General features: G+C 32.2%; 1 protein-coding gene across 1 annotated transcript; it reads right to left on the bottom strand.

Annotated features, from left to right (window-relative positions):
- Positions 1–2,626: 2,626 nt before the first annotated feature.
- On the bottom strand, positions 2,627–12,838 carry TBC1D16 (TBC1 domain family member 16). Its single transcript, XM_065501145.1, has 2 exons — positions 11,724–12,838; positions 2,627–3,811 (listed from the first exon to the last, which is right to left on the bottom strand). The coding sequence occupies exons 1-2, from the start codon at positions 12,687–12,689 to the stop codon at positions 2,627–2,629; spliced, it is 2,151 nt and encodes a 716-aa protein (XP_065357217.1). The 5' UTR covers positions 12,690–12,838.
- Positions 12,839–23,352: the final 10,514 nt, after the last annotated feature.

The raw sequence follows: 23,352 nt of genomic DNA, 5'->3' as shown, positions 1-23,352 counted from the left end.
TTTGTGCAGATGTTTGTAACGCCCAAAAATATTAGTCTAACACCCACCTTAAAGTATACCGATCAACTTAGAATCACTTTCTGAGTCGATTAAACGATGTCCGTCTGACTGGCTGGTTGTCTGTCCATGTAAACCTTGTGCGCAAAGTACAGGTCGCAATTTTGGAAACGGGTCTATATGGGAGCTATGACTAAGGCCCTAATTTTGTAAATCACGTCACCAAAGTGATGTTTATGTGCAAAACAAAAACAACATTTCACACATTTTAAAAATTGGTTTTTGTTTTGTGTACACAATTTTCAAATTATGAAAGGCAAATCAACGCTTGAATTTTTGTGCGTTTGTTTGGTTCACAATTTGTACATAAAACAAAAACAAATTTTTGAAATGTGTGAATTGTTGTTTTTGCTTTGCACATAAATATCACTTTGGTGACGAGATTTACAAAATTAGGTCCTAAATTAAACTTAAAAATTAAAAATTTCATGGTGATCGGTCCATAATTATTCATAGCTCCCGAAAATCACTCACGAATATAAATGATTGATATTTTAAAGAAAAATGTTTTTGCTCATTTAATCAGTGTAGGGTATTATATAGTCGGGCTTGACCGACCATACTTTCTTACTAGTTTATAACATTGTGCAAAAATTGTTCACGTCTGCAATAACACTTTCTATTTTTATCAAGTTTATATATCGTCACCTAAAATGCAAAATAACGTATCATCAAAAAATTCGAAATTGACTATTATATTACATATGTATGTATACAAAATTGTAAACGTTTACTATCAAAAATAACCAAATTATAACAAAAATTTATACTAAAGTAACATCAAGTACATGAGTAATTTGAGTAATTAATTATGGTCGGGCTTGATCTACACTAAGTACCATTTTTCTTTTAAAAATTCAATAATTTATATTAGTGGGTGATTTTCGAAGTGGGCCTTATATGGGAGCTATGACCATTTATTGACCGATCACCATGAACTTAGGTCGTTTGTTGAATTTTATGTACATACCAACATTTTTCTGAGATTTATGAACGTTAAAGTAATTTACGGAAGAGGGTCTTATATGGGAGCTATGGCTAGTTATGGACCGATAATAATAAAATTTGGTGACATGAATTCGGTATATATAAAACTTATTTGGAGCGAAATTTGTGTATTTACCTACATAAATTAAACATTTATGACCGATAAAGTCCAATTTCAGGAGGACTTTTGTATGGGAGCTAGATGAAATAATGGACCAATTTCAGCCAGTTTCAATACGCTTGGGCCAAAAAAATTATGTGTACCAAATTATATCGAAATATTTTCAATAAAACACGATGATTATCAACATTTTATTTTTCGATCCTGGTTGACTAATCGTAGGAAATGCCCATATACAAACTGCTTTTAGGTAAAATAAAAAAAAAGAATTTAATTTAAGTTTTTATTATACCCTTCACCTTCGTGAGCAGGGTATATATAAGTTTGTCATTCCGTTTGTAATTTCTACATTTTTCATTTCCTACCCTATATATTCTGGATAGCGGAGTCGATTAAGCCATGTTGGTCTGTCTGTCCTTCTGTTGAAATCAACTTTCCGACAACTAGGACAACCTCGATTTTTGACCTTTGAATATGGATATCTAATGATATATATTTCAAATACCTTTGTAATGACGTATGTATATAAGACCATAGTAAGTTGGGCCTACACCAAAAGTTTTTTTTTCGCTAAATATTAAAAAAAATTGAAAAAACAAATTTTAAAATTTAAAAAACAATTCGAAATTTTTTTTCCAAAATATGAAAAAACAACTTGGAGAAAAAAAATTGTGTTTACTTAAAAATATTTAAAATTTTTATTTTGAAGTATAATTTGGTGAAGGGTATATAAGATTCGGCACAGCCGAATATAGCTCTAATACTTGTTTTTTCATAAAAATTTATATTGATATGTTTTTTTTGTTTCAGAAAACAACAATTCAAAAAAACTTATGTCACATAACTTAAAGTGTGCTTTGAAAAAATAGTTTTTTTATAAACTATACTTCTAGTGTCATTGTAATTCAGATTTGAAAATTTTGTTTCAATATCTCAAGTAGTTTTCATTTTATATCGTTTTTTGCTTCTTCTATAAACTTATGAAAAGCGATGTTACGTTATTTTGCATTTTAGGTGACGATATAGGAACGTATCACTTTATGGACCCACAAAACCAATAAATTTCGAATTCGGTGGGGCGAACGAACCACGTTGGGATACTCTGTTTTATACGTTGGTAAATAAATGTTATCACAATGTATTTTTTTTTTTTAATTTATCAATTCGAACAATAAGTTTTATTTGAATCTGTGATATACATACGTATTTTATATAAGTAATTATTGCAAAAAGCACATGAAGCGGTTTTATATTTAATAGTTAATTTTTGATACACTTATTTTTAATAAGATATTTTATTTGTTTTTAATTTTTGTTAGTTTTTGTCAGTAGTTTTCTAAACAAATTTATAAATACATATATTTCAATAATACATAAATAAAAGAAAATAAATCGTTTAGTAGAATTTCATACTTGTGTGCAACATGTAGAATTAAAAATAATTCTAAAACTATTTTTATTTTAATCTATAGCTAAGGAACATTTTTCATCTTCAGTGTGTCCAACACATTCCAAGGCTGGCCTATGCTCCGAATCCCACATACCGGGACCACATCGCTTACAAAGTCCTGCTAATGTACAGGGAATTTTGGGAAGTTGCCTATATTGATGCAGTAACCCGCGAGCTTTACGCAATATTAATTGGCCATCCATATACATGGCGAGAGAACTAAAGTGCAACAGCATCTCGTCAGTTCTAAGGTTTTGAGCAATAACATCGTCGGCATATACGGCGATAATGGCTAAACAAAGGAAAAGGTGGAAATAGTCTGTTAAATAATTTGACCAGCATGCCTCCCACATTCGAATGACAACGGCTTCTGTAAACTCGCGCTTAAAGCAGAGCAAAAGCCAGCGGTGGCAAAAGAGTAACTCCAAGGCATCGCTATGTTGTTTAAGATGTTCATAAAAACGAGGCAACATAACGCGTATAAGTTCACGCAGAAAGTTAAGATTTCTATCGACATCGTTATCGGTTGGGGTGCATACAAAAAATGCTCGTTGCATAAGTCCGACGAAACACCAAAAAGTTTCCGATTCATTTTGTATTTCGCAGAGTACAGGAGCCAACAAATCACTCATGCCCTGCGAGTACGATATTCCCGCATTATAGAATGCGTAGTTTAGCAAAATGTTCTTCATTATTTCAGTATTTGGATTGTCGTCTCCACAGAAAAATGGATTTGATCGATCGGTACGCACAACGTCCTTTTCAACCACACACTGTACAGTTTTCCAAAAATGAATCTGTTCTTCTGGAGACATTGAGTATAAGCGCCTTCTAGTTATTTCCTCGTATTCCTGCCGCTTGATGTCCATTAAAACTGCCCGATCTTCAAATGTCGATGAAAAGGAATAGCATTTCAGCAAGAATGGCCAAACGGTCTTACGAAGGCTCTTCTCAAGTCCTCCAAAAAATACACATTTTCGTAGCATTAAATCATCGTCAATCTGGCCCTTTTCATTGAGAAGTGTGCCATAGAAAAAGTTGGTAGTAATCTTTTGCACATTGCCTTCGTCAGGGTGCAATTCAGATTTTTTTACCTCTGGTCTACAAACCATGAATTGTCGGTAAGGTAAATTTTGCTTTTCATGACCTACTGAATGTGTGATGTTATGAAGAAAGCAGTGCCATTGGTGTAGAACCTACAATGAGTGACAAAATAAAAAAAAATTAATAAAAACAATGTTCGATTTAATAATTTGTAACACAGATAATTACATATGTGCAATAAATGACAGTTGTCAACAAGTTTTCAATGTTTGTGATTTGCAGAGCGAGAAAAAAATACAATTTTCAATAGACGAGTGTGAAAAATGTACCACAACCATTTTGACATATTCTTTTGTTATTTTTTCTATTGAAACCAGCTGATTCATATCTGTATAATTTGTGATTTGTAATAATTGGTTTCAAATATTTTTGAAAAATTCAAAGAGGAAAAAGTTGACGGTCTTTAGAGGAACCAGTGCGATATGTATTGTATTAAGGCATGACACAACAATATAATGTACACTCATTAGAAAATAAATTCTCAATTACATATACAAAAGAAAATAGAAAAAAAAATATGAAACAAATCAAAATCAAAGTTTGACGTTATAGGCGTAAATATTGAAAACTATCCCTTGTGATTCTAACCATAGAGAACATAGAGCGGAAACTAGAAAAAAAACTCAAACAAATAATTTGAATTCAGTAAACAAAACGGATTTTTGCAATAGATTCAATGAACAGTTATATACACACACAAAAAAATCCATAGGTTATATTTCCTAAAAATATGGTATAAATATAACTAAGCGCAAAGGTAGAATGGCATTTACAAAGTTTCTTAGTTAATATAACTAAAATTTTAGATAATTTCATACATACTAGGGTATTCAATCGATTAACCGTTAATCGGTTAACCGATAAATTTTGGACGGTTAACTGTTCGAATAATTTAAAATTGCCGATTTTCAAATAACAAATAAACCGATTAATTTGTGTCGATTAACCGAAATTCCCTTTTTTGCACTTTAAACATTTTTTTTGTATTTATTTTTCCCTTTCAATTCAAATACAAATTTCAAATTAAAATTAGATATTTTTGGAACATCCAATAAACATGATTAGTGAGTATGTATAACAACTGACATATTTAATTTACATGTCTTTGAAACTTTGTATTTACATGTATAGACGAAACTTTTTTTTTTGAAAAGAGTCTTTTATCATAACTAAACGAAACTATTAAATTAATCAAAATCTAAAGCAATCCTAAAAGGAATATGTATTATTTATCATGCTTTTGATTTCTCCAACATATACAATCATCGAGAGAGTGTTTTTCCAAGAAAAGTTTTATTAAATCTAAAGAAAAAATCGTTTAAATTATATTCTTTTTATAAAAGATTATTTCAGAAGGTCTCACTAAAACCCTAAAAACTCACACAGCGCTCTTTGCTGCAACAACGTCATAATTAAAAAAAAGTTGTTTCGATAAAAACGCCTTTAAATGTTTTATGACATTTTACTATTTCTTAAATAATTATTAAACAAATTTTTACTTATCAAATATAAGAGAAAACATGAATTTTAATTTTGATGTTTACAACAAAAAATACTCTCATACAAAAAATAATTGACTTTTTTGAAAACTGATAATTTTGTATTACTCAGTTCAAAAAAACACGGATTTTTAGTTATGACGTTGTTGCAGCAAATAGGCGATATGTTCACAAAAATGATCTCAAATACCTTATTTGCCGTTTTTTATGTTTTTTTACACAAAATTCGTTGTTGTATTTTCAATTTAAAATTAAAATAGAAATTATTCGGTTAATCGAATAATTTTATATTAACCGATCATTAACCGAATAAATCTAAACCTCGATTAATTATTTGCTCGATTAACCGATTAAATCAGAAACCCGATTAATTGAATACCCTAATACATACCCTTTTGCACCAAAAATATTTTGAATTGACAATAAAATAAACAAAAAAAACTTCGAAGAAGGTACCAAACATAGATAACAACTAGATAGGTAACTGAGAGCCAAAAACCTAATTCATGAGAATGTATTACATGTATTTTGTTTTTATATGTGTGAAAAGAGAGTCATTTTTTCCTCTCTCCTTCCGTTCTATGCGTTTATTCTATGGTACCAAACATCAAATTACTAATTCCAATCCATATGTAGTTATATTAACATAGTTTTTAGGTAAAGTTTATTGTTTGAATTGCCTATTGGCATAGATAATAAAAATTTGTTTTTAGTTTTCATATAAAAAGAAATTAACTATGCAAGCTTAGTTAATATAGCCTCGATTATTTTTTTGTGTGCATGCATTATTAATGTGTGAATCCCATTCACCTTCGTGAGAAGGGTACATATAAGTTTGTCATTCCGTTTGTAATTTCTACATTTTTCATTACCGACCCTATAAAGCAGGGGTGCCCACAAGTTCCTTATGGAAGAGTAAACACCAATACATTTAAAGAAAAACTACTTTTTATTCAATATTTCCCAGCAGTTAAGCAAGTAGTCAATGTATCCCTTAAAGACAGTAATTGTCACAAATGTCTTATCACTTGGCTAACTCCAATTTATATATTTTGATCATTTGACACGTGTGTGCACTTTGTAGTGCAGAGAGAAGACAATTGGTTACTTTATGCATCCCAAGTAATCTAGCGTGAAGACTATTGTCACTTAAGTGTCTCTAAGTAATCTAGAGTGTAGTCACTTTAAAGGTTTTGTGAGTAATTCGTACAAACTGGTTTTTTACAGATTGTGTTTATATAATTCTCATACAGTTTATTTTTATTTTTGCTTAAGTATACTGATATCGCATGTAACATAGCATAGTCAATAGTCACTTTAGTGTCTCTTAGTAACCTATGGTGAAGTCACTTTAAATTTTTTTTTTGTACTGCAGTTTATTTTACCCACCAGAAGCGTTGACTACGTTCGATCAGCTATCCGATAGTCACATTGTAATCAAAAGGGACCCCCTGCTTAGGACATGCACGTGTTAAAATAACTAGTCAAGTAGCTGATCAAGTAACCAGTTACAAAGCTAGCAATGTAACTGACGCTATGTAAGCAGTTTGTGAATCCAATGCGTTGCCTACTTTGGACCAGCTATTAGACAGTCCCATTGTAATCAAAAAGAGACAATTGACCCCCTGCCTAGGACATGCCCGTGTTAAAATGACTAGTCACGTGGCTATTGAAGTAACTAGCTCCCACCCTAAATGATGGGTAAAATCACTAGTTCGGTACTGTCTCCTAGAACTGCTGGGTTGTTGTTGTTAAAACCAATTCATACAAATAAAAAAGAAAAAAAACTCACTTTCAACACACACATTTTTAAAATATCATACGATAAACAAAAACAAAATCTACATGGATGATCGCAATCGTCAATGTTTACCAGCAAAGCATACGAAAGTGTTGTTGCCTTTAACACGCGTGTATTCTGTGAAGAACGACAAAATAAATAATAAGACAAAGTTGTTTGTGTATTTTGTATTGCTAGTGCTGAGTGCTCTAGTGAGTATACAAAACACACAGCCTATAGCTAAGAGCAATTACAAAAACAAAAGAGTACCAAGAGTATAGGGCTTGGGCATGACTGCTATAAAGTATATATATTCTGGATCCTTATAGATAGCAGAGTCGATTAAGCAATGTCCGTCTGTCTGTCTGTTGAAATTAATTTTCGAGAAGTTTGCTATTTAAAATCAGCAAAATCGGTCCACAAATGGCTGAGATATGAGGATAAAACAAGGACAACCTGATTTTTGACCTATATCTGGATTACTAAGTCATTAATATAGACAATATGGATATCTAGTGATATATATTTCAAAGACCTTTGCAATGACGTATATAAAACCATAGTAAGTTGGACCTACAATGGGTCAAAATCGGAAAAAATATTTTTTAACCCGATTTTCCCCCCTTTTTTTACGCTAATATTAAAAAATTAAAAAACAATTCGAAAAACAAAAATTTTTTCCCAAAAAAATTAAAAAAACTGCAAAAAAAAATAAATTTTGTTTACCTAAAAATATTTAAAATTTTTATTTTGAAGTATAATAACGGCCCTTAACATACATAGGTCTGCACAGATCTGGTTATGACGTTTCAGCAAAATATTTGAAAATCTGGATTAAGCCGAACCCGGATCCACAATCGGTTTGATTGTTTGCTCTTTGTGCCCGGAGAATATTGCTCCAGGAAGTCATGAAAAAATTTGTCTCTAACACGAAAAACAATAAAGTTATATCGTCCCCTTAATAAAACAATAGTGTATAATTTTTTTGCCATTTCGAAATAATTGAGTTTAAAATGATTGTGTTAGTAGACATCCAGAACAAAAGCAATATTTCCATTGATCTTTTGACCCACTTTGTGGAAGTAGAATAGTAGACTACGAAGATTAAAAACATGTCAAGCCTTACTTAAAGGTAATTTTGTTTCGGAATTTCGGTTTTTTCAGTTTATTCAATAAACTAAACCGTTTTTGAGTTACGCGAATATACAGTAGCGAGCATAAAAAATGCAACGCTATGCAATGAGATTTTAAACTGCACTGATTTTGCTCTAAAAGATATCCAATTGTACACATCTGCTGTTTTTATATTCTTATTGCTCATTGGCAATTATAGTATTATTATTAAAGGGCGATGTGGCTTAATTGGTTAGCGCGTTTGATCATTAAGCATGATATGGTATTTGTGGCCTGGGTTCGATTCCCAGCCGCTGCCAATCAACAACATCAGTTTATAATAATTATTAGTTTACTAATAACTAATATTTATCACAGCGCCCTCCTTCGGTGGTATAACACTAAAACGCCACCGAAGTAAAATAATAAAATAAAGGTTGTTGGCTTGACTAAGGCGCCATCTCACCACCAGAGGCGCTGCAACCTGCACTAATAACAAACATAACGCGCAATTGCAGAGTTGTTAAATAAAAGCTTTTCTCCTCCTTTCACCACCTTTTTCTCTTCACTCTATCCCCTTTCCAAAGAAAGTAACACATTTATATATAGGCATAATTAATTGCCTGAGTGTTACTTCTCTTTTTAAAAAAAAATATTATAGTATGACATTTTGTCCAATATTTTTTTACGTAAGGATAATTATAAAATTTTTAGTAATAACAGTGGTAAAATTGTGAAAGCAAAAAAATTCAACGCTACGGAAATTTACTTATTTTTAAAATTTAAAAAAAAATAATTATAAAAAATTGCTAAAAACTATAACAATGTTGCATTACCATCTATTAATACAAACAAATTAAAGGATATAAAAATTCAAAAGGATAAACATTTTATCCAAAAAACGCCATACTCCTATTCCGTTATAAAAATTTAGATATAATTAAGAATTGTGATGGCTAGTTTGAATTGGATTTTATTGAAATAAAACTAAAATGTTAGATATTGAAGTAGTCAAGGCTGTGTTACCTGATCCGTGGAAGGTGACATCATATATTTGATGCTACTCAAACGAACACATGTGGACATTTATGACTATTGCAACCTCCAAAAGATAATCTAATGATGAAAATATAATAAGGAGAATTCAATTCAATAAACCATATATTATTTACAAAAATAAATTAAGCGCCTATGCTTTTCGAAGTAGGTCATTTATGCTTAAAATGGTGCAGTCGTATATGGAAGGTCAATTAACATAATTTTAATTTATTCGTGTCTGATAGTTTCGATCTGTTACTCAGGCCTTCTGGTCACAGATATTATTTTAGCATTAAATTTCAGCACCCTTCTAACATTAACTAGTCATATCCTTTTGATCTTGAGCTCTTATACACTCAGTTTTAGGCACACCAACACAATTATTTGATTTCCTTTTCATAAAGAATATTCGCAAGATTTTAAATTGCTAAAGAAATAAATATAAATTCTTAAAATTTTCTTGGTTTTCGAAAAATTCACCATATTGAACAGAAAATGCATCATTCGTTAATTCTGTTATCCTTTGTAGATTTCATATCCTTGAATTTATTAGTATTAACAGTAAATTACTGTATTGTAACAGTATTATAGGTTTTAGCAATCTTTATAATTATTTTTTTCAAAATTTTTAAAATCAAGTCTAGTTTCTTAGAATTGCATTTTTTTTGCTCGCACAATTTTACCACTGTTTTTACTAAAAATTTTATAATTATTCTTACGTAAAAAAATATTGGACAAAATGTCATACAATAATTGCCTATGATCAATAAGAATATGAAAAGAGCAAATGTGGACAATTGGATACCTTTTTGAGCAAAATCAGTGCTGTTGTAAATCACATTGCATAGCGTTGCATTTTTTATGCTCGCTACTGTATGTTGGCATAGAGATGCCAAACAGGGAATCCCGTTCTCGAAAATCCCGGGGTTTTCGGGATTTCTTAAACCCCGAAGCCCGGGATTTTTTAATTTTAAATCCCGGGATTTTCGGGATTTTCCAAATCCCGTTTTTCATAAATAAATAAATAAATAAATAAATAGGAGAAATTGTCATTTTTGTGTGCCTTTTTCGTGGATTTTGACATTCTACATGCCCGAATATCGCAAAGTGATGTTCAGCAAAGTTGTTAAGCTCTACTCCTATAATATAGTTAATAAAGGATAACAGTATTTTTGGTTTTCCTTGAGTGGGGCTCTAGAAATTCAATTTTTCACTTTTTTTTTGTTATCTAACAAAACTCAATTTAAATCCTCATGAAATGAAATTGATTTTATCTCAGATGAGGAGCTCGAACAAAATGAAAATATTTCGATTGCTAAAAGGCTAAAAGATATTATTAATAAATGTAAAAAATACAAATAACAATAACGAACCCAAATTATAATGTAGATTTACAACTAGCAAAAGAAATAGATCATTTTATTTCTGAAAGAACAAGAGGAAAATACTTGCAGATTTATTATAAGTGTTTGCAAACGGGTTTGCCGATGTGAAAGATGTTTATCGGTAGCAGCATATGACGGAAACGTTCCAGAATGGCAGATGAAACCGTATATGCAATAGTACTCTTAAGAAGCTATTTAAAATAAACACATTTCTTTTTACTAAAGTACTGTTTTTTACCAGTATGTACATTAGGCTGGGTCGATTTGTATCTACGATCAACAAGTAAAAAATCGTATAGCAGAAACGCAATCTATGGAAAATTCTAAGACAGTTTCAAGAAACCATAGGTCTAAAATCAAATACTATCTTGCAAATTTCGTATTTTATCCAATGATATTTCAGAAATATTTTTTTTAATAGATTTTTTTATTGGATAAAACACGAAATGCGCAAAATAGGATTTGATTTTAGACCTATGGTTTCTTGGGGAAGATTTCTTAGAATTTTCTGTAGAATGCGTTTCTGCTATACGATTTTTCGTGAAAAAATCGACCCACCCTAATGTACATACTTTATTGTTATTTCTTCTTATATAATGTACTCATGCAAGTATTTTATGCTTTTTAGAGTCTAATAATAATTAATTGCTAAATAAAAAATTTTCTTTCAATTGTAAAGACATCAAACGTTTCTTTCTTATAAGAATTCCGAACCCCGGGATTTTAAAAAATCAGTCCCGATTAGCATCTCCAGTTGTGCAACCTCCTCCATTTTCGAAATAACGGTATTCCTCGAAAATACGAGCTAACCTAAAAAAACGGTTAGCACCACTGAATTCAGCGTACCCGAATTAGCTTAACCCACCGGGTGCCCTGCTTGACAGTTTTTTCAACTAACAGAGTGTAATTTTGAAATTTTTACAAAATAAAATGGACCAGCACTTTGGCATAATTATAGTTATTATATATTATCATTCCTGACTACTAAAAACTAAAAATTTTTAAGCAATGTATACTGTATTGTTTAAATAATTCCATTCAATGCCGGTTAACCGGTTTTTTCGAAGTCGGTTAACCGTCAAACCGGTTTTTTAAAATGACGGTTTTTTATAAACACTACTTGGGATACAGTACATTTCGTCGATTAACCCAGTTTTTAAATAGACACATTTTAAAATTTATTGATTACCTGTGCTAAATGATCCAATCCTCCATAATGAAAATGTAATATTTTATACTGCGATTCTCGAGAAGCGATCACCAGCTGGCCCGATGTACAACTGTTGTCATTAAAGAATAGACGCAACGATCGCATCTGACTTAAGTCAACAGAAAATCGACGACATTTTATATTAACTCTGCGTCGTACGGTTGGTGTTGTATTAGCACTATCTGGAAATGCAAGATTGTGCTTGAATGCCAACAATTCTGGCGTCATCCAATTAGGATTGTTGTCGTCTGAGACAGATCCATCAGAATTAAGCTGCAATTGTTCCCGATCTGCAACAACCACACAATTGTACGTTTGTGATATATTGGCATTCTCTATTTGCGGATTTGATATTGTTATATTAACAGATGTTATTGGATTCTTTTTTATTAATGCCTCCAAATCTTCCAAAGAAGCTTTCTTTCCCCCCAACAAGGGCTGTAACTCGTTACGTAGTTCCTGCATATCTACTGTAGCAGTTACATCGTCTTCTTTTCCAATATCACTTTGAGCAGCCGCAATATGCTCCGAATGTTTTGTCTTGTTGACATCATCACCCTCGTGGCTAATACTTCTGCCTGCATAAACCTTCTCTACTTTTCCATAAGAAAATGGCGGCAATGGACCTCGAATGTAGTCCAAAGTAGAGTTCTCATCGGCCGATGGGCACTTGCAAAGACAGGAATTCGGTATCCATGTAAGAAGCAATGTTGGCCGTTTGGCGCTGTTGTATTGGTCAACAAATGTTTTCGTTGTAACCGTTAAGTAACCTGGATAGTGTAGCATGTCACATTCTTGTCGAGCTACAATTGGCGGATGTATGCAGACATTATTTTTACAAAAGAGAATTTCGTTGTCTTCGTACACTATATCGATTTTTTCGTTTATTTTCTCTTCACCAAGTATTAAGCTTGATGCCTTCTTAAGAATATTTGCGATGGGCATAATGTACTCTCAATCTCAACACTTGAATCACAATTCTACTTTTTCCAACCTCAATAAACAATTAACTGTTTTAATTATACGACTATTCGTACCACTCACAATTGTTTGTTGATTCTGAGCCACCACCATCAAAATAAAAAATAATCTAAACAAATCTGTAAAAAAAAATAAAAACATAAGAGGAAAAATCGATAAATTCTTTTTGCACATTCACTAGAAGTCACAAAACAAACATACATACTTACATTAACAAAAATAAACATTTATTAATTTACAAACATATTTATATACATACATAAGTAATAAAGTAAGTAACGAGTGATTTTAGAACTTTAATTTAATAATTTTAACTTTTTAGTTGACCAATCTTTCTTTAACGCAAGTTTTCTTTAAATATTCATTAACGTAGTATTGACCTTCTGCGTTCCTTAACAGCGCTCATAATGCGTACATACGATACGGAAATAAAAATACGGGCACATAATAACAGAGATGTCAAATTTATTTAACCCAAAGTTGGATGGCTAGTAGAGTTTACAAAAAAACCGGTTTCCGGTTTGTCTTCTAAAAAAACGGTCAACCGGTTTATATTAAATTTTTGTTAAAGCAAAAACAATTACATGTCATGTTTCGTAAGATAAATAGATTTTAACATACTTTTTTATTATTTTTTTCAGAATAATGAATTAAATAATAGAAATAAATAAATAAACATATTGGCCCATAATCATAGTCAAACACTAAAGTCGGTTCTATTTAGAAACAACTTTAAAATAAAAACCTGCTTTTAATTATTTTGCAACTATAGTCAAAATTAAAGTGTGTTTTAAATTGAATCGACTTTAACTGGGTGCCACCTCAAATGTAGAAAATGTTTTCATACAATATACAAAAAGCTGACATAGAAAATTAAAAAAAAGCAAAAAAGGTAAACAATAAAAGTAACAGCGAAATCTAAAGAAAAAAAGCAAATTGTGTTGGAAAAATGCAAAAAATAAGATTAATATCATAATAAGGATATTTTGGTTCTAATTTTATTGTTAACCGTTTAACCTTCGCTTTACCAATACCCACCCGGGTGACCACATCGATTTTATTGGTTTAATATTTTTTTTAATTTTGTTTCGATTTAAATGAAATTTGTACTCACTGAACAAATTCTAGAGTTCTACAGAATTTAATAGAAACACTTTCAACTTTTTATAAGGTTTTTTCAATTTTTTAAAATTTCGTTCGTCGCATATATTTATAAAAGTGTAGTGTCACCCGGGTGGGTATTGGTAAACCATGTATATAAAAAACCTTTGGTAAAGCGAAGGTTAATAATTGCAAAATCTCTGCCAATATCTTGTAACACAAACATGTTTGACTTGTTGTCGAACTTTTTTACTTGAGGAAGAACAGCTGATGATGTTGTTAAATGAGTTAATAACAGCTTCAGCTGGTTTTATTTTTACAGTCGACTTTAACGTCAAGAGTATATTTTATCTTGTCTATGGTAGACCTAAAGTCCACTCTTAAGCAAAGACGACTTTATTTCTCTTAAAATATAATTTATTTCTGACTATGATTATGGGCCATTGGCTTTAATTCCATGTTTAATTTCATTCCTTTCCTGGGTGGGCAAGTGCACTTCCCAAATAGTAAAAATACACAATTTTTTTTAAAAAAAAATAATTTTTTATTAAAACAAAACTAAAATATCACAAAAATTTAGTTTGCTAACATAACTACTTCATTTTCAATATTTGAAACTGCTAATTTATTTTATAAAATATTTTTATATATTTTTTTTTATATTTAAATGGGGTTTTTTTAATTTACCTTTTGATCTAAACTGTTATTTGTTCCTTACTATATTAGTTAGACAAAATAAATTTTTTGAGTTTAAAAGATTTATTTATATCTATGCTCTATTTAAAAATGGAATATTGTATACATATATATTAGAGTTCAAGTTTTCACTCCTTGTGGTGGTTCAACGCATGCATCTAAAGACGCGGATTTTGAGCACATTTTTTTGTAGAGCAAAAACGGTTTAATATATTGCAAATCTGATTTCAAAAATTAGTACAATTGATGTTTTTTGTATTTTTATAAATAGTTCCACAAACCCACAACAGGGGGCCCAAATCCACCACCACAAGTGGTGAATGAGGGTATATAAAAGAATGTCATTCCGTGTGTAACATTGAGAAATATTCATCTGAGACCCAACAAAGTATATATTTTCTTGATCCTTACGAAATTCTAAGTCGATTGAGCCATGTACGTCTGTGTGTTTGGGTAAAACACGCTCACGTCCTAAATACGCAAACAAAATTGGTGGACTTACAAAAAATATGTTTATTGTTGTCCTAAGCAGTTTGGTATTGAAAACCAGCAAAATCGGTTCAGTAGAAATGTGAGACAACCTAAAAAAAAATTGACAATTTTCACATGTTTTTGGTTATTTGTGTAAATATATTGCAGATAATACCATAAAACTTTACACACGTAATTTTTATAATAAAAGGACTAACTCTGGTGAAAATTATAAGAATCAGTTCATGATTTCTTCCCGAAATATGGTTCTATGGTCTATAATTGCCTTCAGAATTGCAGTATCCATACGAAATTCAGCAAAAATAAGTTTCGTGCTGAAAGAAATCACAACACTAAATTTTTTGTGGATCGGCCCATATTTAACCATAGCCCCCATATAAAGTTTACTTCCGAAAATCACTTAAATTAGCATAAACATCATATAAATATCGCTATTAAAAAAATCGAGGTTGTCCCGGTTTTTTGCTCATATCTCCGTTATTTATGGACGGATTTTGCTGATTTTAAATAGCAAACTTCTCGAAAGCATGTCTGACAGAATTATTGAAGATTTGGATCCTGAAGATATCTGGGGTCTTCAGAAAATTGATTTTAACTAACAGACGGGCAGACAGACATACAGACGGACATGGCTTAATCGACTCCGGTATCTATAAGGATCCAGAATATATATACTTTATAGGGTCGGAAATGAAAAATGTAGAAATTACAAACGGAATGACAAACTTATATATACCCTTCTCACGAAGGTGAAGGGTATAAAAAACTGCTAAATTTGAAAATCGTTCCTGAAGCATTGCCCTACGTAACCATTGTTTTATTCTACGTATAGCTGAGAAACTTCTTTCGCAACTAGCAGAACTAATAGTAATGCATAATGCCTCTATGATAAGAATGTTTGCGCTGATGATATGTGTGAACACGAATCCATAATAACTAAGTTTAGCCTGTCGAATAAACAATGAACCAAAATGGCTTGCGGATTTTACTCCTTTATTTTAGCTTGTCATTGGATTATTTTTTAACTTTTTGGGTTCCAAAAATCCCATGATTAATGTTCTAGGGCACAGGAATCTCTTAACGGAACAATCTACAAATCCAAAAAAATCTTTCTGCGACTTCCAAATTATTATCTGGGATGGGCAGATGCGATTCTGGGGTGGTTTTGACACCCCAGCACTCCCCTATCTACGCCAATGTTCCTATCATAAAAACCATTACTTTGGTATCTAACCAAAGTGTTTTTTATATAATATGGACAAAGAAAATAAAAGGTATGTATGTTTATATGTACATAAGAGTGCTCCAAGATTGTATGGATGAAAAATAGTTTGTACGTACAGGCCCCCCCCACTAGAATTGTTCTATGTATTGTATAAACACATGTGTAAAATATTATGATGATAGGATAACGTTAACTGGTGACGCAACGACTCTGAAGTTTTGAAATGCATTTACAAGGGGAAAAAAGGCAATTTTTTCAGTTTTTGTAAAAATTTTGCCCAAAATATGGCCAAAAAATTAGTTTTTCTCGAAAATCTCAAAATTGAAATCGCAGGTACGGAAAAACTATAAGAGGTATTGTCATACTTTTTTCATATTTTTATTCCATATTAGGTTCTCAATGAATCCCAATGTGATGATCAAAAAATTCTGAATTTTTTTTTAAGAAAAATTGAAAAACTTGAAATTGGAGTTTTGAAACTGCCGTGTTGATGATCCGAATGAAAGAAGTTTTTGGGTTGAACAAATGGTATTAAATTGTTTATTCACTAAAATAGCGAGATATTAGTAATTATGGTACATAACGTAAATGTAGATTTGATATAAAAATATTTAAACAATTAAACAAGTAAAACATTCACAATATCACACCCCCGTGAATTGACTTAGGGAAATTCACCATTAGGCATCGTCCAAGTCTAAAGGTGCTTGTTTTGATGCAGGTCTTTTGAAAATACCATCGATAGTTTTAATATCTGCTGATCGCACAGTGCCATCACTACCGCAATATGTTTATAGGATTCGCCCACCTCTCCTTGTAGGCAAACACCACTTTACACGGCGAGTTAGGTCAGGCAAGTACTCTTTTATCCAACGTACCCAAAACCCGTTCTTTAAATTCTGAAGTATTCGCCATTGTTTTCGCATGTTTAGCAATCTTTTTTCGAATTCGCTTGGAGTTTGAGTAGAATTTGTTGTTCCTAACAAAAAATGGTTGGGTGTCAACCATGGTGTAATGATATACAAGGTGACATTAACCAAACATCTGACTATTTTTTGCTCTAGTTTGTTTACAACTTTCATCTTGTCAACATTTTTTTTGCTGTAATTTGTATACATTATGCAGCTGTTTTTGACACTATAAAAGTTATTTGTTTTTGTATTGTTGTATTTGTTGCCCGTAACGCATACACCTTATAATCATTACACCATGGTGTCAACAGTACCGGATCTTGAGTACTTGTGGGAATGTGAGTTAACGGTCTCGAATTAATTAGGCTTTGGAAGATATCTAATTTAGGTGCTACCTCATTCATTAATACAGCCAATGTCTTTTTTATCGATTGCACCAATCGTTCCCATGCTCCACCGGAACTGGGGTCACAAGGGGTAATAAAAATCCATTTTATTCCTAAACAAAGAAGATTTCGAAGAGAGTGGCAATTGCACAGATCCCCCAACTAAAATCGAAGCGTAAAGATTGTATAAAAAGACTTAAAAAGCTCTGGGAATTTCGAAAAATGGAATCATTGAATAAATACTTAGAAAGCCTGGACGCAACCCCGCAATCGGATTACTCATTATGGCGAGCAACAAAAAGTTTTAAAAGACCCGTTATATGTAAGTCCCATTTGCGAAATTCAAGTGGTGGTTGGGCAAGAAATGATACTGAAAAAGGGAATCTGTTTGTTAATCATTTAAAAAAAGTATTTACACCGAACACATCAAACGAAGCAATTGAGTTGCCACCTGTTGCATCCCATTTTGGAGCAGCCGTACCCCTACGTTTTGAGATTCGAGAAATCGAAAATGCTATTGTTGATTTAAATCCCAAGAAAGCGCCTGGTATGGACAAGATCAGCAACAAGATGCTTATGGAGCTACCCCGGATAGCAATAAAAATAATTCTTTTTATTTTTAATGATATATTACGTCTTGAATATTATCCTCCAGAATGGAAGGTTTCACTGGTTACCATGATACCCAAGCCGGGAAAAGATCACACAAAACTAGAATCATACAGACCCATCAGCCTATTGTCTAATATATCAAAGCTATTTGAGAAGATACTTATGAACAAGTTGTACCCGATGTTAACTGAAAACAATTGTATTTCGAATCATCAATTTGGATTTAGAAGAAAACACAGTACTATCGGACAAACCCATAGACTTGTAAATATGGTGAGAAAAGCGTTTGAAGAAAAGAAATACTGTTCCGCACTCTTCATCGACATCTTTCAAGCATTTGATAAGGTATGGCATGCTGGATTAACATACAAATTGAGTCAAAATTTACCCGCAAACACAATTTTTAAGTACTTTTTAAGTACTGCACAACCCATTGAAGCTGGAGTCCCCCAAGGTAGTATCCTGGGACCTTTTTTATATTTGATACATTCGTCTGATATGCCAACTAACAATCGCACTCATACATCAACATTTGCTGATGATACTGCTATTCTAAGCATTCATGAAAACCCTCAAGAAGCGTCTCGTTATTTACAAAACCACATATTTGAATTAGAAAAATGGTTAAAACAATGGAAAATTAAAGTCAACGACCAAAAATGTACACACATAACATTTATCAATAACCAAATAATAATTCATCAATCGGAAGTGAAATACCTCGGAATACATCTCGATCGTCGCCTTACATGAATAAGTCATATAGATGCAAAGTTGACTCAAATTAAATAGAAATCAATTCAAATTAATTGGCTTATTGGCAGAAACTCTACGCTTAGTTTAGATTGTAAACTTCTACTTTATAACATGATCATAAATCCGATATGGTGTTATGGCATACAGTTATGGGGCACGGCCTCAGCGTCAAATGTAGAAAAGATCCAAAGACGCCAAAACAAGTTTCTAAGAATGATCACAGTTGCCCCCTGGTATATCAAAAACGCGAATATACACAAAGATCTAAACGTGCCCATTGTAAAAACTGAAATCTCGAAAAATGTATAAAAATATTTAAAAAAACTTGAAGTTCACCCAAACCCGCTGGCCCGCAACATATTAGATAACCGTGGCCACACTCGATTAAGAAGGAGGGACACAGCAGACCTAATCTAGAAGGAAGTTAACCAAAACAACCATGAATACAAAATTTTTTCGTCCGGCACTGGCTGGACTAATTAAATAATAATTATTAGATATAAGATTTGAACCACTTATTAGTTAGTTCATTACATAATGAAGATACAATAAATAAATGATGATAAAAAAATATTCCTAAGGCTGTTAACAATCGCGTGATTTCATCGTGATCCAAACAATTTTTTTCATTTCTTAGTTCTTTTCTTAAACCCACGAAATTTCTTTTATTATCGCTACGAATTTGCAATGAAATACCACGTCGATTAATAAAATTTCTAAGACAGAGAACAAATGAATCTGAAGATAAGCTATTCAACACTTCCAAATGAACAGCTCTTACTGTCAAACAAGTAAAAAAGGCCACCCATCGCTTCTCTGTACATCTACGTATTTTGATATAGAACGGTCCGAAGAGGTCTACTCCGGTATATGAAAATGGACGAACGAAAGGTGTTATTCGATCTTTAGGTAGTGTACTCATTTGAGGTTGTTGAGGTCTTGCCTTTCTTAATTTACATAGAGAGCATTTTGCTTCAACATTCTTCACTAGTCTTCAAATTGATGGTACCCAAAACCTTTCTCTAACATCACATATGACCTTTGAAAAGTTTTGATGACAATTTTTTTGATGATAATGATCAACGATCAGCCGAGAAAAACGATGAGATTTCGGAAGTAAAATAGGTCTTCTAGTATATTCGGGAAGAAATGTAGCATTGTCAAGTCGACCACCAACTCTAATGATGCCATCGTTATCTAGGTATGGAGTCAGGGTCAAGAGCTCACTTGACTTCTGGATTGCTACAGATGATTTCAAGTATGCGTATTCTTAGGAAAAGTATTTCATCTGAATATGTCGAATAATTATTAATTCCGCACGCGATTCTACATCGACCGTTAATTCTCCATTTCTTTTAAGGTGTTTTCGGTGAATGTTGTATAAAAATCTTAATATCCAAGCAATATGTCTTCGAACCCTTAAATATTTTGAAGAACGATTAATAACGTTATCAATTACGTCTACATACATAGTTGAGACCATAGCGAAATATTTTGTCTTTAATTCGTCATTTGATTTATCTTCTTTAGTTGACGTGTGTAACATCTCACGAGAGACAGACGTGATTTTAAATCCGCTCCGTTCTGATTTGTGAATAATTACATTTATTTTACGCAAAAAAAAGAAAACAAATTTACTTGCGCATGGACACCTTTGATAAAACAATAACTATAAAACATTTAAAATAAAAAAATAAAAAATTGCAACAAAAAGTGTTTTTGTTTGTTTGTGTTATTATTGTTCTGTTATAAATTATAACAGTTTAAATTAAAAGAGCATATGAGTTCTAAAGATTAGACAAGGCTCAGTTTGAATGGTAGAAATGCCTATATATTTCTCAGCGGGGAGAGTATGAAAACAAATATAAGTGACATAAATTATAACAAAAACTATTTAACCGCTAAACCTAGTGAGAGAGCTCGCTCTTGTTCCCCCGCTCTACCATCAAATAATACTAACGATATACAACTAACTTCACCAATTAATATTTGTGTAGAAAATAGCATAAAAGAAAACACAAATAAAATCACAGTTCAAGCAACAACAATGTCAATACTTAAAACAACAACAACTAACAAGCATTAAATAAACCACAAGAAATAAATTCTAGTGAGAGCTCTAAAGTGATTAACCCTTTGGGAAGCGTAAGTAGCAACAATGGTACATCAAAGGGTGCTATACCAAAAATTTCTAAACTTCTTGCATTAATAATTTTACAAAAATCATAAAATCTGCAACGAATCCAAATGGATCAAATACACCCATTGCGATACAAAGTAATTCCCGTTTTGTAGGAATCCTTCTCATCTCTAAAACATCTTGTGGGACTTTATGAAACTTTAGCACAAATATAATTTTTTTTTTTTTTTTCATCATTTATTTATTGTATCTTCATTATTTAATGAACTAACAATAAGTGGTTCAAATCTTATATCTAATATTATTATTTAATTAGTCCAGCCAGTGCCGGACGAAAAAATTTTGTGTTCATGGTTGTTTTGGTTAAATTGGCATTCTTCCTTCTAGATTAGGTCTGCTGTGTCCCTCCTTCTTAATCGAGTGTGGCCACGGTTATCTAATATGTTGCGGGCCAGCGGGTTTGGGTGAACTTCAAGTTTTTTTAAATATTTTTGTACATTTTTCGAGATTTCAGTTTTTACAATGGGCACGTTTAGATCTTTGTGTATATTCGCGTTTTTGATATACCAGGGGGCAACTGTGATCATTCTTAGAAACTTGTTTTGGCGTCTTTGGATCTTTTCTACATTTGACGCTGAGGCCGTGCCCCATAACTATATGCCATAACACCATATCGGATTTATGATCATGTTATAAAGTAGAAGTTTACAATCTAAACTAAGCGTAGAGTTTCTGCCAATAAGCCAATTAATTTGAATTGATTTCTATTTAATTTGAGTCAACTTTGCATCTATATGACTTATTCATGTAAGGCGACGATCGAGATGTATTCCGAGGTATTTCACTTCCGATTGATGAATTATTATTTGGTTATTGATAAATGTTATGTGTGTACATTTTTGGTCGTTGACTTTAATTTTCCATTGTTTTAACCATTTTTCTAATTCAATTATGTGGTTTTGTAAGTAAAGAGACGCTTCTTGAGGGTTTTCATGAATGCTTAGAATAGCAGTATCATCAGCAAATGTTGATGTATGAGTGCGATTGTTAGTTGGCATATCAGACGAATATATCAAATATAAAAAAGGTCCCAGGATACTGCCTTGGGGGACTCCAGCTTCAATGGGTTGTGCAGTACTTAAAAAGTTTCCCTCTTTAACCTTAAATGTTAATTTGTATATTAATCCAGCATGCCATACCTTATCAAACGCTTGAGAGATATCGATGAAGAGTGCGGAACAGTATTTCTTTTCTTCAAACGCTTTTCTCACCATATTTACAAGTCTATGGGTTTGTTCGATAGTACTGTGTTTTCTTCTAAATCCAAATTGATGATTCGGAATACGATTGTCTCAAATAGCTTTGATATATTAGACAATAGGCTGATGGGTCTGTATGATTCTACTATTGTGTGATCTTTTCCCGGCTTGGGTGTCATGGTAACCAGTGAAACCTTCCATTCTGGAGGATAATATTCAAGTCGTAATATAGCATTAAAAATTAAAAGAATTATTTTTATTGCTATCCGGGGTAGCTCCATAAGCATCTTGTTGCTGATCTTGTCCATACCAGGCGCTTTCTTTGGATTTAAATCAACAATAGCATTTTCGATCTCTCGAATCTCAAAACGTAGGGGTACGGCTGCTCCAAAATGGGGTGCAACAGGTGGCAACTCAATTGCTTCGTTTGATGTGTTCGGTGTAAATACTTTTTTTAAATGATTAACAAACAGATTCCCTTTTTCAGTATCATTTCTTGCCCAACCACCACTTGAATTTCGCAAGGGGGACTTACATATAACGGGTCTTTTAAGATTTTTTGTTGCTCGCCATAATGAGTAATCCGATTGTGGGGTTGCGTCCAGGCTTTCTAAATATTTATTCGATGATTCCATTTTTCGAAATTCCAAGAGCTTTTTAAGTCTTTTTATACAATCTTTAAGCTTCGATTTTAGTTGGGGGAATCTGTGCAATTGCCACTCTCTTCGAAATCTTCTTTTTTCATTTAAGAGCCGTTCGACATCTGCAGAATTAATTCTATTATATCTGAATTGTCGGGGGGTTTGGGTAGCATGTTGAGCAGCCAGTTTGAGATTTTTATCGAAATTGATAAGAGAGTGATCGATGTTTTCTGGTGTTCTTAGCGGTATGTTTTCCGAGCAATGTGTACTGAGGTATTTTTTATATTTGAGCCAATTTATTCTTGTGCCTGCCATCGCTAAATTACCAGTCGGGGATACAATTTCTAAGGGGCTCAATAAAGTAATAATTGTGGGTGAGTGATCTGAAGATAGTTCCAGCGAGGATTC

The sequence above is a fragment of the Calliphora vicina genome, chromosome 2 (assembly GCF_958450345.1).
Source record: "Calliphora vicina chromosome 2, idCalVici1.1, whole genome shotgun sequence".
Lineage (NCBI taxonomy): Eukaryota > Metazoa > Arthropoda > Insecta > Diptera > Calliphoridae > Calliphora > Calliphora vicina.
Note: the sequence above shows the minus strand (reverse complement) of the source record. Positions and strands in the feature narration are given on the sequence as shown.

What these genes read in the sequence shown, in the direction of transcription:
- TBC1D16 (XM_065501145.1), bottom strand. Translation starts at nt 12,689, where the DNA reads ATGCCCATCGCAAATATTCTTAAGAAGGCATCAAGCTTAATACTTGGT. An exon ending in GATTGGATCATTTAGCACAG is followed by an intron (nt 3,812 to 11,723) that starts GTAATCAATAAA and finishes CACTCATTGTAG; the next exon opens with GTTCTACACCAATGGCACTG.